Source organism: Grampus griseus (assembly GCF_964374135.1).
Source record: "Grampus griseus genome assembly, chromosome: 4".
NCBI lineage: Eukaryota > Metazoa > Chordata > Mammalia > Artiodactyla > Delphinidae > Grampus > Grampus griseus.
Genome location: NC_138997.1, coordinates 17,816,673 through 17,830,401, shown reverse-complemented (window position 1 = coordinate 17,830,401; position 13,729 = coordinate 17,816,673). Strand labels below are relative to the sequence as shown.

The following is a 13,729-nucleotide window of genomic DNA, read 5'->3' as shown; positions in this document are numbered from 1 at the left end:
AGTTCCCTGTTTCTGCCAGTGGCTTAAAAATGTGGCATCCTCTCTGACTCTTTTCATTTCCTTTGCATACCTGATGGTTTCTGAAGAGAGAAGAGAAAAGTAGAAGGAGGATGGAGGGGAGAAAGCAAAATAGATGCTTTTCTTGCTGGAAACTTAGTCATTCAGATATCTATAACCAGATTTGAAAGCAGGTATAGTTCACACTGTAAGAGATTGACAGGGAAGGAGAGACCATTGCTCTTTCTCTCTTTGGTGGATTTTATCTTAGATGAGGAGAGAATGTGGAATAAGGTTATAGGTAGAAGACAAATTGAGATGGGCAAATGTCAGGACATAACTCTACTAAGGCAAGTGCGTGGATAAAAATACTTCTCAGGCTTTTGCCACTTAGAGCTTCTGCTACCACAGCATATACAATATTACAGACTGGAAATCTGAAGGGAAAAATCTGACTTTTGTTAAGTAAAAACGAGTAACATTTATAAGTAATCAGTAGGTTATTTAGTCAGAGTTAATAACATTTATATGTAACAAATAGTTTATCGTATATGTTTCCTTTTTGCATAATTTATCCTAGTTTAGTATGGAGTTTGTTTAACACAAAAATCACATATAATTGTAGTAATCAAGTAGCCACTTCAGATATACTACTGGTTGAACATGAGGATGGCCTCTGCCCCAGCCTGTGCTTTCCAAGGCACCACAACCTTCTTAAAATAAAAAAAAAAGGGATCTACAATCATGCCAAGAGGAAGTTAGCTTATGGGTTACAAACAATGATTCTGAAATCAGATAGCTTAGGTTCCAATAAAAGCACAACCATTTATTTGGACTGTGGCCTTTGGTAAGCTCCTTAACTTCTCAGTTTCCTCATCTGTAAAGTGGTTGTAATAAGACTACACCCTTACGGGATTCATGTGAAGATTAAAAGAGGTAAAATTATATAAAGCTTAAAACAGTGTCTGGAAAGTAAATAATACATTTTAGCTATTCTTTTATTAATGATAATCCTTATAAAAGCCAGGCAAAGTTGGTGTTTATGATACCAGTTTCACAAATAAGGAAGCAGGTTCAGAAAGACTAAATGACTTGGCCAAGGTTAAATTAAAAGATGAAATTCAGACCCTGTTTTTCTCGCCTCAAATCCCATAAAAGTCACTATACCACACTTGTTCTCATTACAACTGTTTCACACAAGGTAGCTAAAGGAATGAGACAACAACTAGCTTTTAATTGGGTGCATCATATGCTTGACAAGTAGAAGTTCAATCAATATGAGAGACTGACGGACTGATAGGCTGGTTGAATATAAACCTGTGATTCTCACCAGGGTGGTTCTCTTGCTGTCACCAGATTTATTCCCGACTGTGGTATTTGTTCATGCTGCCCTTCTCATCTGTATGGTCCTTCTTTCATCCCCTTGTCCTTCCTTCACTTGCTTATTCAAATTCTACACAACTATCAAGAGCCTCTGCAAGATGCTACCTCAATACTTCCCACAACTTAATGAGTGTTGCCAGATATGCGTACCATCTGCACTATTATTTAGTACTTTCTTTCAATTGATGCACTTTTTATTCTTAAATTTGTTTGAAAAGTAAACCATCATAAATGAAAAACCAGTTTGACTTGGCATAAACAGAAGCTAGAAAGTCACTATGATGTAAGCAAAATAAAACAAAATTCTAGTTAGATTTTGTTGCTTGCCAAAGGCTCTGAGTTTGAGGCTTGCTTGTCCTTGTTTAAGAAAATAAATCAAATCCTTACCTGGAAGGGGAGATACCAGGATCATGAAGGTGGTTTTCCCCCGTCAAGGCTTATCCATAGCACTCTGGATGTGCTGTGCTGACCCCTGTGATTTTTCCAAATGTGGAAAACTCCACTGAATAATTTGTGATTGTTGGGGACTGCATTCTTCCCGCTGTGGGGTGAAAAAAAAATGATATAAGCACATGCTACATATTAATGACATATTTGCATCAAATTGAAATTTTGAAACTTCGTCATTGAAACAAACAAAAAAGCTGAAAAGAAAATAACTTTCTCATTTAGTGTTTCAATCTTATTTAATGTCACTTTCCAGTACTGCCTCATAGAATCTCTCTTACAATGCTATGCATCTCATGCTTTGGAAAACACTAATTTATCTGATCACCTATCCGCATTAGTTCTCTTGTGAATGTCACCATTTATCTATGACATTTATTTGGGAACTTAATTACAATGTTTCTTACATGATATTTAATAAGTTTGTATCATTTCATGTGGGCTGATAAAGGAGGAATACTCAGGATAACAAGGTCTTAGTCACAAGTCACAGATTAGCCAAACCAGAACTCATCTCATGTACAGTGGCTCAGTCAATACTTTGTTTGGAAGGGCGGCGTGGAAATAAGAAGGAAAATCTGAATTGGTCCTAGTAAATTATTTTTAAGCAAATCAGAAAAGAATTATGTATGGGAATGGCTGTATATATTTTTTCTCCTGGGCCTGTTAATGATAAATCATGTTCTGTGTGTAATTATATACAGCTATATATAGCTGTAAATATAATGGCCTTCATAAGATAAGAATATTTAGCAAAGTTACTTGTTGTAGTATTGCTTATTATTTCTGTTTTAAAAGCTGATAGTTTAAGCAAAGTTTAGCTTTGGATTAAATTGTGGATTAAAGTTTAGCATTTCAACGTTCATTTGCATTTCATAAGACTTCAGTTTCATATTAGAGACAAACTCAACCAAGAAATTTTAAGTTGCCAGCCACCCTGATTAAGGATTTGGTTTTTACTAAACATCTAAGTTTGAGACTAGGTTACACACTTATTTGCTATTTGACTTCACCTACTTCCTTTTCTTAAAAACACATTTGCATTATGAAATTTATAAATAAAAAAAAAACAAGAATAATACTTTAGCCATATTCCATAGCATTCCTCTCTATTAAGATTTTATATCCACAGAACTGAATCCAAATTTGAAAATAGTATGCCATATGAAAACACTTTATTATCTTCAGAATAATACATCCTTTATTTTAGGATAAAAAGCTATATATATTCCAGTATTGATTAAATATTTAAGATTTACAGAATTTTGTCCTCCGAATAATAACATATTCATTCATATATAAAATTCTGGACCTATTAAGATTCAGTAAAAGGATTTTGAATTTTTTTTAAATAAATTTATTTATTTTCTCTTTGGCCGCGTTTGGGTCTTTGTTGCTGCGTGCGGGCTTTTCTCTGTTTGCAGCGAGCAGGGTCTACTCTTCGTTGCTGGGAGTGGGCTTCTCTTGTTGCGGAGCACCGGCTCTAGGTGTGTGGGCTTCAGTAGTTGTGGCACACAGGCTCAGTAGTTGTGGCTCGCAGGCTCTAGAGAGCAGGCTCAGTGGTGCACCGGCTTAGTTACTCTGCAGCATGTGGGATCTTCCTGGACCAGGGTTTGAACCCATGTCCCCTGCATTGGCAGGCGGATTCTTAACCACTGCACCACCAGGGAAGCCCAGATTTTGAATTGTTATATGTTATTTTTTTAATATTCAGCTACATCTTTAAGGCATAGTTATTTTTCTTTTGTGTAATATGTCCCTCTAAAATCATTATGCATTTTTTAAAACATCTTTATTGGAGTATAATTGCTTTACAATGGCGAGTTAGTTTCTGCTGTATAACAAAGTGAATCAGCTATACGTATACATATATCCCCATATCCCCTCCCTCTTGCGTCTCCCTCCCAGCCTCCCTATCCCACCCCTCTAGGTGGTCACAAAGCACTGAACTGATCTCCCTGTGCTATGCAGCTGCTTCCCATTAGCTATCTATTTTACAACCAGTACTGTATATATGTCCATGCCACTCTCTCACTTGGTCCCAGCTTACCATTCCCCCTCCCTGTGTCCCCAAGTCCATTCTCTCATTATGCATTTTTGAAGGATGAAAAAAATGCAAAAAAGGATAGTCAGAAGGTTTTGTCTGATATGAGTTTAAAAATTTTTCATTCTCTGTAAAGTCTATCAGCAAGAAGGTTATGACCTGATATTAAAAGCAGGAGGAACAAAAGGTTTGGATTTCATTTGTATTCTAATCCTCTGGCAGCTGATAAATATTTTAACTGCAACTTTCAAGTACAACATTATGCCATGTTCAAAAGTATTTTAACTAGTTATCAAAAGTAGGAATTAATTACATAAGCTTTCCACTCAGAACAGTTTAGTGGAAGGAAAAGCTGTCTCTTTGAGTAAAAGAGAATGGACCTTAGAGCCAACAGACCTGAATTATAATCACGGTCCTCCCTTTGAGAAAGCAGTTTCACTGCTTTCAACAATATTTGCAGATCTGCAAAATGGAAATAATAACGTCTTTCTTGTAGACATCAGAAATTAATATATGGAACTGATCATAAGAGTTACTTGAAAAATAGTAGCTATAATTATCCAAGCAGGAATATTAAGTAAGGCATTCATTTTCTCTTAAAAATTGAATTCAAAGAGGTAGAACTAGGTTTATTATTATTACTTTCTACTGTTATTCGTTCATTCCTTATATTTTTACCAGAGACCTGGTAGTAGGCTCTGCAATTACGGCTCTGAGTAAAACAAGAAATCTTTTTCCTCCTGGAGTTACATTCTAACTAACAGCAAGCATATTTTTAAAGAATCAATGTCCCTGGAGTGATAAAAGTACTGTTGAGCAGATGAGGCAGAGTGGTGGACTAGAGTGGAGGGAAATGAGGCTTGTGCCCCTGGGAGACAATTGTACCATGCTTTGATCTAAGATGGTGAGGGCGGAGGTGGGTTTGAGGATGCTAGTCAAGAGTTATGAATGCATAAAGAAGATGTGGTATACAGATACGATGGAATATTACTCAGCCATAAAAAAGAATGAAATAATGCCATTTGCAGCAACATGGATGGACCTAGAGATTATCATGCTAAGTGAAGTAAGTGAGACAGGGAAAGTCTAATATTATACTATTGCTTATATGTGGAATCTAAAACAAAAAGATACAGATGAACTTATTTACAGGAATAGACCCACAGACGTAGAGAACAAACTTATGGCTACCAAAGGGGAAGTGAGGGAGATAAATTAGGAGTTTGGGATTAACATATACATATTACTGTATGTAAAATAGACAACCAACAGGGACTTACTATATAGCACAGGGAATTATACTCAATATTTTGTAATAACATATAAGGGGAAAAAATCTGAAAAAGAATAAAAAGAATATATATATATATATAAAATATATATATATATAAACTGAATTACTATCACTGTGCTGTACATCTGATATTAACACAACATTATAAATCAACTATACTTCAGTAAAAAAGAGTTCTGTTTCAGGCATGTTAAATTTGAGATGATGATGAGACAGTCAAGTGAAAATACAAAGGAAGCAAGTGAATATTTTTAAACTATCATTATTGGGCTTCTATTTGTTTCAATTTTTTTCTATATTTTTTCATTTGGCAATCTTGGTTCATGGTGCAAACACTCCAAGTTGTTGAAGTGATCTTTGATTATAATTCTCAGGTGATTTTATTTGTAGAAGCTCTTCTGAGATATATTTACTTTAGAGGAATTCCCTAAGTTTCAGAGGAATCTGTCTGAACCATTCTGAATCTTCCTCAGGTCAGGAGATGCACAATAGCTTAGTAGGAATACGACACATGGCAGTGCCACTCATGAAGTACCTACCAAAGTTTTGTAGTTGTCTGGGTTATCTAGGCATATTCAAGATGTGGGGTTGTACTAGGTGCTCCAAAAGAGGATTCAGCAAAATACAGCTCACAGGCCAATCCAGACCCACACCTGTTTTTGTAAATAAGGTTTAATGGGAATACAGCCATACATATTCTTTAGGTATTATGTATAGCTGCATTCACACTACAATGGCAAAGCTGAATAGTCACTAGAGACTTATGACCCACAAAGCTTAAAATACTATTTGGCCCTTTAAGAAAAAGTTGGCTGACCCCTGCTCTGAAGTTTCTTCTAATCAGGAAGCCTCTTGATTTTATGATTTGATGAAAGTAAATCGGAAATGAGCTAAGATCTATATCTATTTACCACCTGAAATAATTGTGAGAGTACATTTGATATTCAACATTTAATTTTAGCAATTTTCTTTTCTTTCCTCTAAAGCTGAGATTCAGAGTTCAATCAAAGCCACAGAAACAACAGGTAAGTTAATTTTCTTTCTCTGAAAATATTCCCGGGTAAAATCCCAAGAAAGAGACAAAGTAGATCAATCAGTCTGAGGACAGAGTGAAATAGCACAAAGGAAAACATTACATGGCAACTAAAATATTTAGGAAATCTTGTGTTAAAAAAATGCAGTCCCGGAGAATACACAATGATGTGCCTCACTGCTCTGGGGCTGGGATGAGTGGAACCAGTTCTGGTAAATGCATAAAGCCTGTGGAATTTTCCTCTGCTCAGAACCTACTGTTCCTGGTCTGTTTCTGTGGTCAGCTTGCCCTCTCTCAGAAGTATAGAGTGTGTGTTTGCTGTCTTCTCTACTTTCTAACAAAGCCTGGTCCTGGCATCCGAAGAGATGATGTTATAAACCACAGTTAACAGCCTAAAATGTTATCACTTAAAGAAGTGCTCATGCTTTGCCATCCTTAGTTTTAAACTGAATAAATTCTGGATGATGGAGCAACAGAAATTGAAAAAGATTATTGGGCAGAGGAAAATGATGATGTTAAATCTTCCTATTGTTTTGAAATTATAATTGTTTGGGGGATTTTTACCTTCCTACATCCTACCTGGTACTTATATACATGACAAATCTCTTAGGTTCTCAATAATAACCACCTTTGGTATATATAAAATGAGAAATACATGAAGTAAACTTGTAAGATCATGTAACTTTTTAAAAAATTGGAAAAATAAAGGCTTGAAAATTATGAGCGACTCTGATAACATTTTCACAGCAAATGTCCTAAATAATCATCATAGTTTACCTTCAAAGAATTAGAAATGAAAATTATTATGCTTTTAACTTTTCATCATTTATCTTCTACATAATACATCAAATGAATAAAGAAGTTATTTTTATATTGTTAACTCTATTTCACCTTATCGCCATATTTTTTTATTCTTATTTCCATCTACATAGTCTAGAAATGCAACAGAAAAAACATTGGGAAAAGCAAAGCAAAACAAAGCATAAATATAGTACATCCAGGCAAAGAGGGTAGCTTTACATCGGCTGATGCTTTGCACTGTTCTGGAGAAGTCCTGTCCGCCCGCTTCATGGATTGGTTATCAAGGAGAAGTTACAGATGAAAGACAATTGGGAAGCTGACAAAGTGTCAGCTCGTTTTAAGGGGAGACTGAAGCATCTTTTATTTTGTTTAAAATAATGGTATCAACACAATGCCAACTTTAGCTATAATTGATTTTTAAATGTAATAAAAAGCCCATTTAGACTTTAATTTTGAATTATAGAAACTAATGCTCCTAAAACAATTAATAGACAAACCACTGATTTGAATAGCAGACTAGAAGGAAATGAGGCTGATTCTATCAGCTGTAGAAAAGTCAGTCTCAAACTTCAGATGTATGTTTGGGCTGAAGACTAAATCCAGATACACTCAAAAAATTCACAAATATTCACCCAAATGATCAAGGAGAGGCATCCTCCTTAAAATAATTAGCATTTCTCTTTTAGGTAAAGTTGAGGTAGACTTCTTGACCACAGAATTATTAGTACTGCTTCCTTCCATAAATATGAGTTAAATATACATTTAATGTTTGACTAGAACATACTGAGTTCTCATGTTTGATATTTTCTTTCAGATTATGCATCTGACTTTAATTTTCTTGAAAAATTATGTTTTTACCACTCTCTTCAAAAACTATTTTTAAGGATCTAGAAATTGTTGATTGTTTTATGTAGGATCTTTTTTTGGAATTCAGGATAAGTAAGGCAACTATATATAAAATGTGAATTATAAGCAACTATACATAGATATGACATTCAATTTTATGTAATAAAGATTAAAGAAAGATAGTCATAGTTAGATGGAAATGATCAGTCAAAGTCAGAAGACATGTCCATTTATTCCACTCAACAGAGCAAAGGTAGTATGAATGGACAACTGAGTTTAACAATGCTAAGCATGAGGAATTCATGCCCAATATCTAAAGCATGTGCGAAAGTCAAACTTCACCTGACCACTGAAACATACCTGGAGAGACTCCAAATTTTGTATAATCCCCTGTCAAATATACAGAATGGTATATTCAACCAATCACCACTAACTGAGGCATTCAATAAATATTTGTTCTGTTCCATCACACATAGCACTAGCTAAGAGTTTGAGTGTTACATGGAGCCTGCCATTAAGGGTTACTAAAGACTAGTCAATATTATAAATAACTATAATCACTCCAGCAGTCATGTAGGTATAAAGTGATGTGTCATAGATGAGCCTCAGATAACCTTATGCTAAGATCAGAGAAGGAAGAGAGTTTTTTCCCTTTAGCTGTTGTTGTGGTATACATTGGGTGGGAAAAAGCAGTCTAAGAAAGATGAGGAAGGGGTTCATGAAAAAAGCGACCTTCTAGCTGCCAGATTTTTCTACCTACTCATTTTTTTAGCTCTGAATTCAGAGCTAATGAGGAGATAGAAAGACCCACTAAAAAGTGATGAAAAACTGTTTATTCCCCAGAGAAAGATGCAGCCATCATGCGGCCATTACAACAATTTAAAGCAATGATAGAATTCACTTTTCTTTAGCCTTATCATTTTCTCACAGACAGGCAGAGCTAATAATTTGTCCTTGAAAATGAACCTCTTGATTTCTTTGATAAGAGACCTCAGCTCCAGAGAAAAATGGAACAATATGCCTCAGAGTATTGGGAAAGGAATAAACCATCTGCCCTTAACTTTCTGAAAATATAACTATATTTGTCAGGGTTTTCCAGAGAAACAGAACAAAAAGAATATATATATATATATATATATATATATATATATATATATATATATGTATGTATTTGTATATATGCATGGAAATCTCTAAAGAGGTTGATTATGAAGAATTGGCTCATGCATTACAGAGTCTGAGAAGTCCTAAGATCTCAGTTGGCAAACTAGAGGCCTGGAAAGGTAGGAGAATGGATGGTATAGTTCTAGTCCGTCCAAAGGGCTGAGGGCCAGGAGAGCAAATGGTGTAAGTTCCAGTCTGAAAGCTGGCAAGCTCAAGACTCAAGAAGAGTCGATATCTCAGTTCAAAGGCAAAGGAAACACTGATATCCCAGCTCAAGGCAATCCGGCAGAAAGAGTTCTTCTTACTCCATGGAGCCTTTCTGTTCTATACAGACCTTCAACTGATTGGATCAGAGCTACCCTAATGGAGGGTAATCTATTTCACTCAGTCTACTGATCTGAATGTTAATCTCATCCAAAAACACATTCACAGGCACACCCAGAATAATGCTTGACCAAATATCTGAGAACCCCATGGCCAAGTCTAGTTGACACATAAAACTACTCACCACAACAACATTCTCATAGTCACCAGCACAGCTTGTGAAAGTTCTCATTGTACCCATCTTCTTGACTTTCTCAACTGTGTTTCAGGACCTCAATTGTATTGTAGACATTAATTTTGATGGAAAATCAGAAGCCAGTACAGGCAAAAGTCCCATCAAAACTGACTACTGGCCTTTGGAAAGGAGGATGCTCTGTCTTGGTTCATTCATTATGCTTGACATCTTATGTAATGCCTGGGATTGGTTACTCATCTCTCAGAATTCATATAATGTGAAGCATGAATTATTTTTATACAGAGGATTACTTACCTGAATGTTTGAACTTTGAATGACAGAATCTTTGTTCAGGTAGAACTTTGTTCGGGTAGAACTATTGACAGATACTATTGTTCAGGTAGAACGCACTCAAACTAGAAATATACCCATAGCGAAGTGATATCCAGAGTTGTTTCTGTTAACTTGGAAATTTTATGCTGTTTGAAAATTAGTTGAGAATAAAATAACTCAGTTATGGAATGAAAAATATACCAATATTTATGTGATAGGGTCTGGCATAAACTTCCACTTAGGAAATTGTATGAATCTATAAATCTAGGTATGGCTATGTGGGTTCTTCTCTAGTTCAGGGATCTGATAACGCTCTAAGAAGTGCTCGGCTCTGTTCTTGTGGCTCTCTAGTCTACACTGAAAGGTCATAAAAACTCACAGTCTCAACTGATTAGCTAGCCAACACTCACTTTAAGAACCAACACATTTCAATGATATTGCTAAGGGTGTGAGCTCTTCCAATGAGCTCTACAATGTGTTTTATTTAATACACTAGGAATAATTCTGTCTGCTTGTATGTATATGCAGAGTCTGGTTTGGCCTATTGAAGGAAGGAGGTGTTTAGTTTACCTTGGTAGGAAGAATACCTTCTCAATTGGAGCCGAAATTGAAATAGATAACATTTCATGTAACAAAAATAAGAGGCATGCACTTATAACTCATTCCGACTGAGGAGCAGAAGCTTAGGCAGCACAGAATTGTGGTTGACAGAACAGAGTCTAGAGTTTGCATTCAAACCCCAGCTCTGTGTGACTTTGAGCAAATTATTTACACTCTCTGGGCTTCAGTTTCCACTTTATGAAATGAAAATATTATGAATACAATAGTGAGTGTAAAACTCTTAGAACAATGCCTGGCATGCAGTGTCCCATAACTTGAAAATAAAGTCCTTTTTAACATTTTCATGTCCGTGTTTTGGATTGCTTACGCTCACGTTCTCAGAAAGCATATGGCACAGGAAGAGTTACACATTGAAAAGCTTCTCAGTGTTTTCAGGTCGTACTATCCAAATTGTGAATTTCAGGTAAGATGATGTATATATTTTGGGAGAGAGATGAGAACATTCTAAAACTTTCAGAATGCTGAGAAAAAAATTTCACTGGTCTCATTGATAATGATACCATTAACAAGTAAGATGAACTCAACTCACTTGAAACCTGTTGGTTGCACGGCATAATGGAAAGGAAACAGATAGGGTTTTGAGTCATACTTGGCTTATGTCTTAGCCCTTCTGCTTATTGCCAGACATGTTACCTTACCTCTCTGAGCCACAGTATCTCTCATCTTTAAAGCACATAATAAAAATGTTTAAGAATAAGGTGAGTTAGCACATATGGAAGTAATTAGCAGTGCCCCATTCATTCTTTGTGCATTGTATATAATTTTCTGGAAATTAATAACTATTTATATTAAGTCACAAAAGAAAAATATGCCCTCCTTCTTCAACGTATATTTCTACAGAGTTACCTAAAGTAAACAAATCTCTAGTCACAGTTATTACTGGGTTAGAGGATGCTATTACTTCTGGTTAGTTATGCTGATGGCCCAAAGCAAAGTGAAAGCACTTTGAGATAAAAATTGTTTTTGCAGAGCTTGAAGTGTACAACTAGGTCAGAAAGTTCAGGTCTGATGAGAGCAGAAATTAATTTTTCTCATGTGAAGGCAGAAAAGTTTCCTTTTGTCATTTTGCTCATTAAGTAGATGAGGGGATCCCGTTAAAAGTGAAAATGCAGACTAGCTATGACAAAATCTGAATTGAAAGGAACCCTGACAAGAATCTAAATCTTAAAGCTAGAAGAGACCTCAGGGATCATACCAGCATATTCCCCTCCCAAAACAGAGAATGGGACCAACCATACTCATAGCATTTACTGACTGGGCCGCTGATGTGCCACTTACGTATATAATAGACCATTTTCCACTCTGATAATGAAAGCCTAGAGTAAACCATGCTCCCTTTCCCTGAGTGTCAGGATGCTCAGAACCAATTCTTATGGCCAACGCCAGCAACCGTATTGATGCTTGGTATTAACTCTTAGAAGGAGCTTATTTGTTTCTTCCAGTTTCCTTTGTTCTGATTTCTCATTTTTATTTTATTTATCTTATGGCCTATATCATTGCTTAAGCACCTCTAATTCTTTCTGTTGAGAATTAATTTATAAGTAAAATTCAATTAACAATAACATGGTATCTCTTATTTTAATCCTTGACGTACTGTTTGTTTTTTTCACATCAATCAACTTTGTGCTGTTCACCTTCCCTGTGGGAGCTCCTTAAATGAAATAACTCTCTCATGTACTCTGTTGTATTTCCTTCAGCATCTACTGTTGGACCCAGAGTAGGTGTCTATTTTTTTCTATTACTTCAGAATGAATGAAAAAAATTAATGAGAATGATTTTAAATAAGTACCCATCCTAATATTAAGGCAAAAAAGGAAAACACATGAATTCACTTCCTCCTCAACAATAGTTGCGTCTGCTGCCAAAAAATTTGTTTGTCCATTCAGCAAAACTTATGGTCGCTACTTGTACACACTGCTCTAGCGCTTGGGAAATATCAGTAAGCAAAATAAAGATTCTTGCCCTCGAGGATCTTATATTCTAGTATAAGTATAGACAAACTATAATCAATACACGTATTAATTAACCAAATTAGAAAGCAAGGTGGGAGGTGATAAGTGCTATGAGAAAGAGAAGATGTAGAACAGTGTAGAAGGGAGGGATTATGGGTGCCAGAGAGGTGGAGACCATTTTCAGTATTGAAAAAGTGGTCAAGATAAGTCATAAAAAAGGTTTGAGAAAATACAAGAAGGAAGTGAGCCACCTAATACGTGGGGGAAGAGCATCTAAACAGAGCTACAACTTGAGGAGAGGACTGGTGTGTTAAATAAACAGGGCAGGGAGAAAGGCAGGGGATATACCAGGCAGATTACCTAAGATTTGGTGGGTTATTTCAAGGACTGTGATTTTTTCTGTAAGTGGAATGGAAAAACACTGAGGATTTTAAACAGAGGGGTGACATGATCTGACTCATGTTTTATAAGTATAACTCTGATTGCTGAGGAGAGACTGTCAAATGAAGCAAGATTATCTTTTGCAAATTTTTGAGGACAGAAATGATGGTAGCTTGGACCAGTGTGGTCACAGGGTCATAGGGTGGCATGCAATCTCCAAATTCCAAATATATTTTGGAGGTGGAGCCTATAGACATTCTTGACGATTGCATTTGGAATAGTATAGAAAGAGATGAATCAAAAATAACTCTGAGGCTTTTGGCCTGAGCAACTGGAAGGAATATCTGCCATCAGCTAAGATAGAAAGGCTGCAGATAGAGCAGAAATTCAAGTTTGGACATGTTGAGTTTCAGATTTTTATTATTTGCCATGATTATGAATCTGAAATTTAGGAAAGAGGTCTAGGCTGGAAGCATAAATTAGGAGATCATTTGCACTGATATTCTAGTTTAACCTTGAAATTGACTGAAATCACCAATGAAATTAGTGTAGTTAGACATGAGGACAAAGGACTGCATTCTGGGGCCCTCCAAGACTGAGTCAGAAAGAAGAGACAAAACCAGCCAAGGAGACTGAGAAGAATAAGACATAAGGTAGGAGAAAACCCAGCAGTGTGTGCTCTGCTGGAGCCACATGGAGAAAAGGTGTTAAGGAGGAGGGAATGAGTTATTGTGACAAGTGCTGGAAAGTTCTTTTTAAAAGTGAGACATGAATCCATCAAATTGCAGTTAGAGACCAGTTCCAATTATTTATAAATAATGAGAAAAATGAATAAGCATTCCGTTCAATTGAATTTAGTCCCTCAAACACATATCAAATGCGTACATATCAAAAAGAAGAACAGGAAACATGGTGAAATGAAAACAGAACACAC

General features: G+C 35.9%; 1 protein-coding gene across 2 annotated transcripts in view; it reads left to right on the top strand.

Moving 5' to 3' along the window:
* EMCN (endomucin) overlaps positions 1–13,729 on the top strand; it is a 92,680-nt gene that overhangs the window by 55,535 nt on the left and 23,416 nt on the right. For both annotated transcript variants that reach the window (XM_082653842.1, XM_082653843.1), the window contains exon 5: positions 6,152–6,190. In XM_082653842.1, the coding sequence (XP_082509968.1) occupies positions 6,152–6,190 (39 nt within the window). The remainder of the gene's footprint in view (positions 1–6,151; positions 6,191–13,729) is intronic.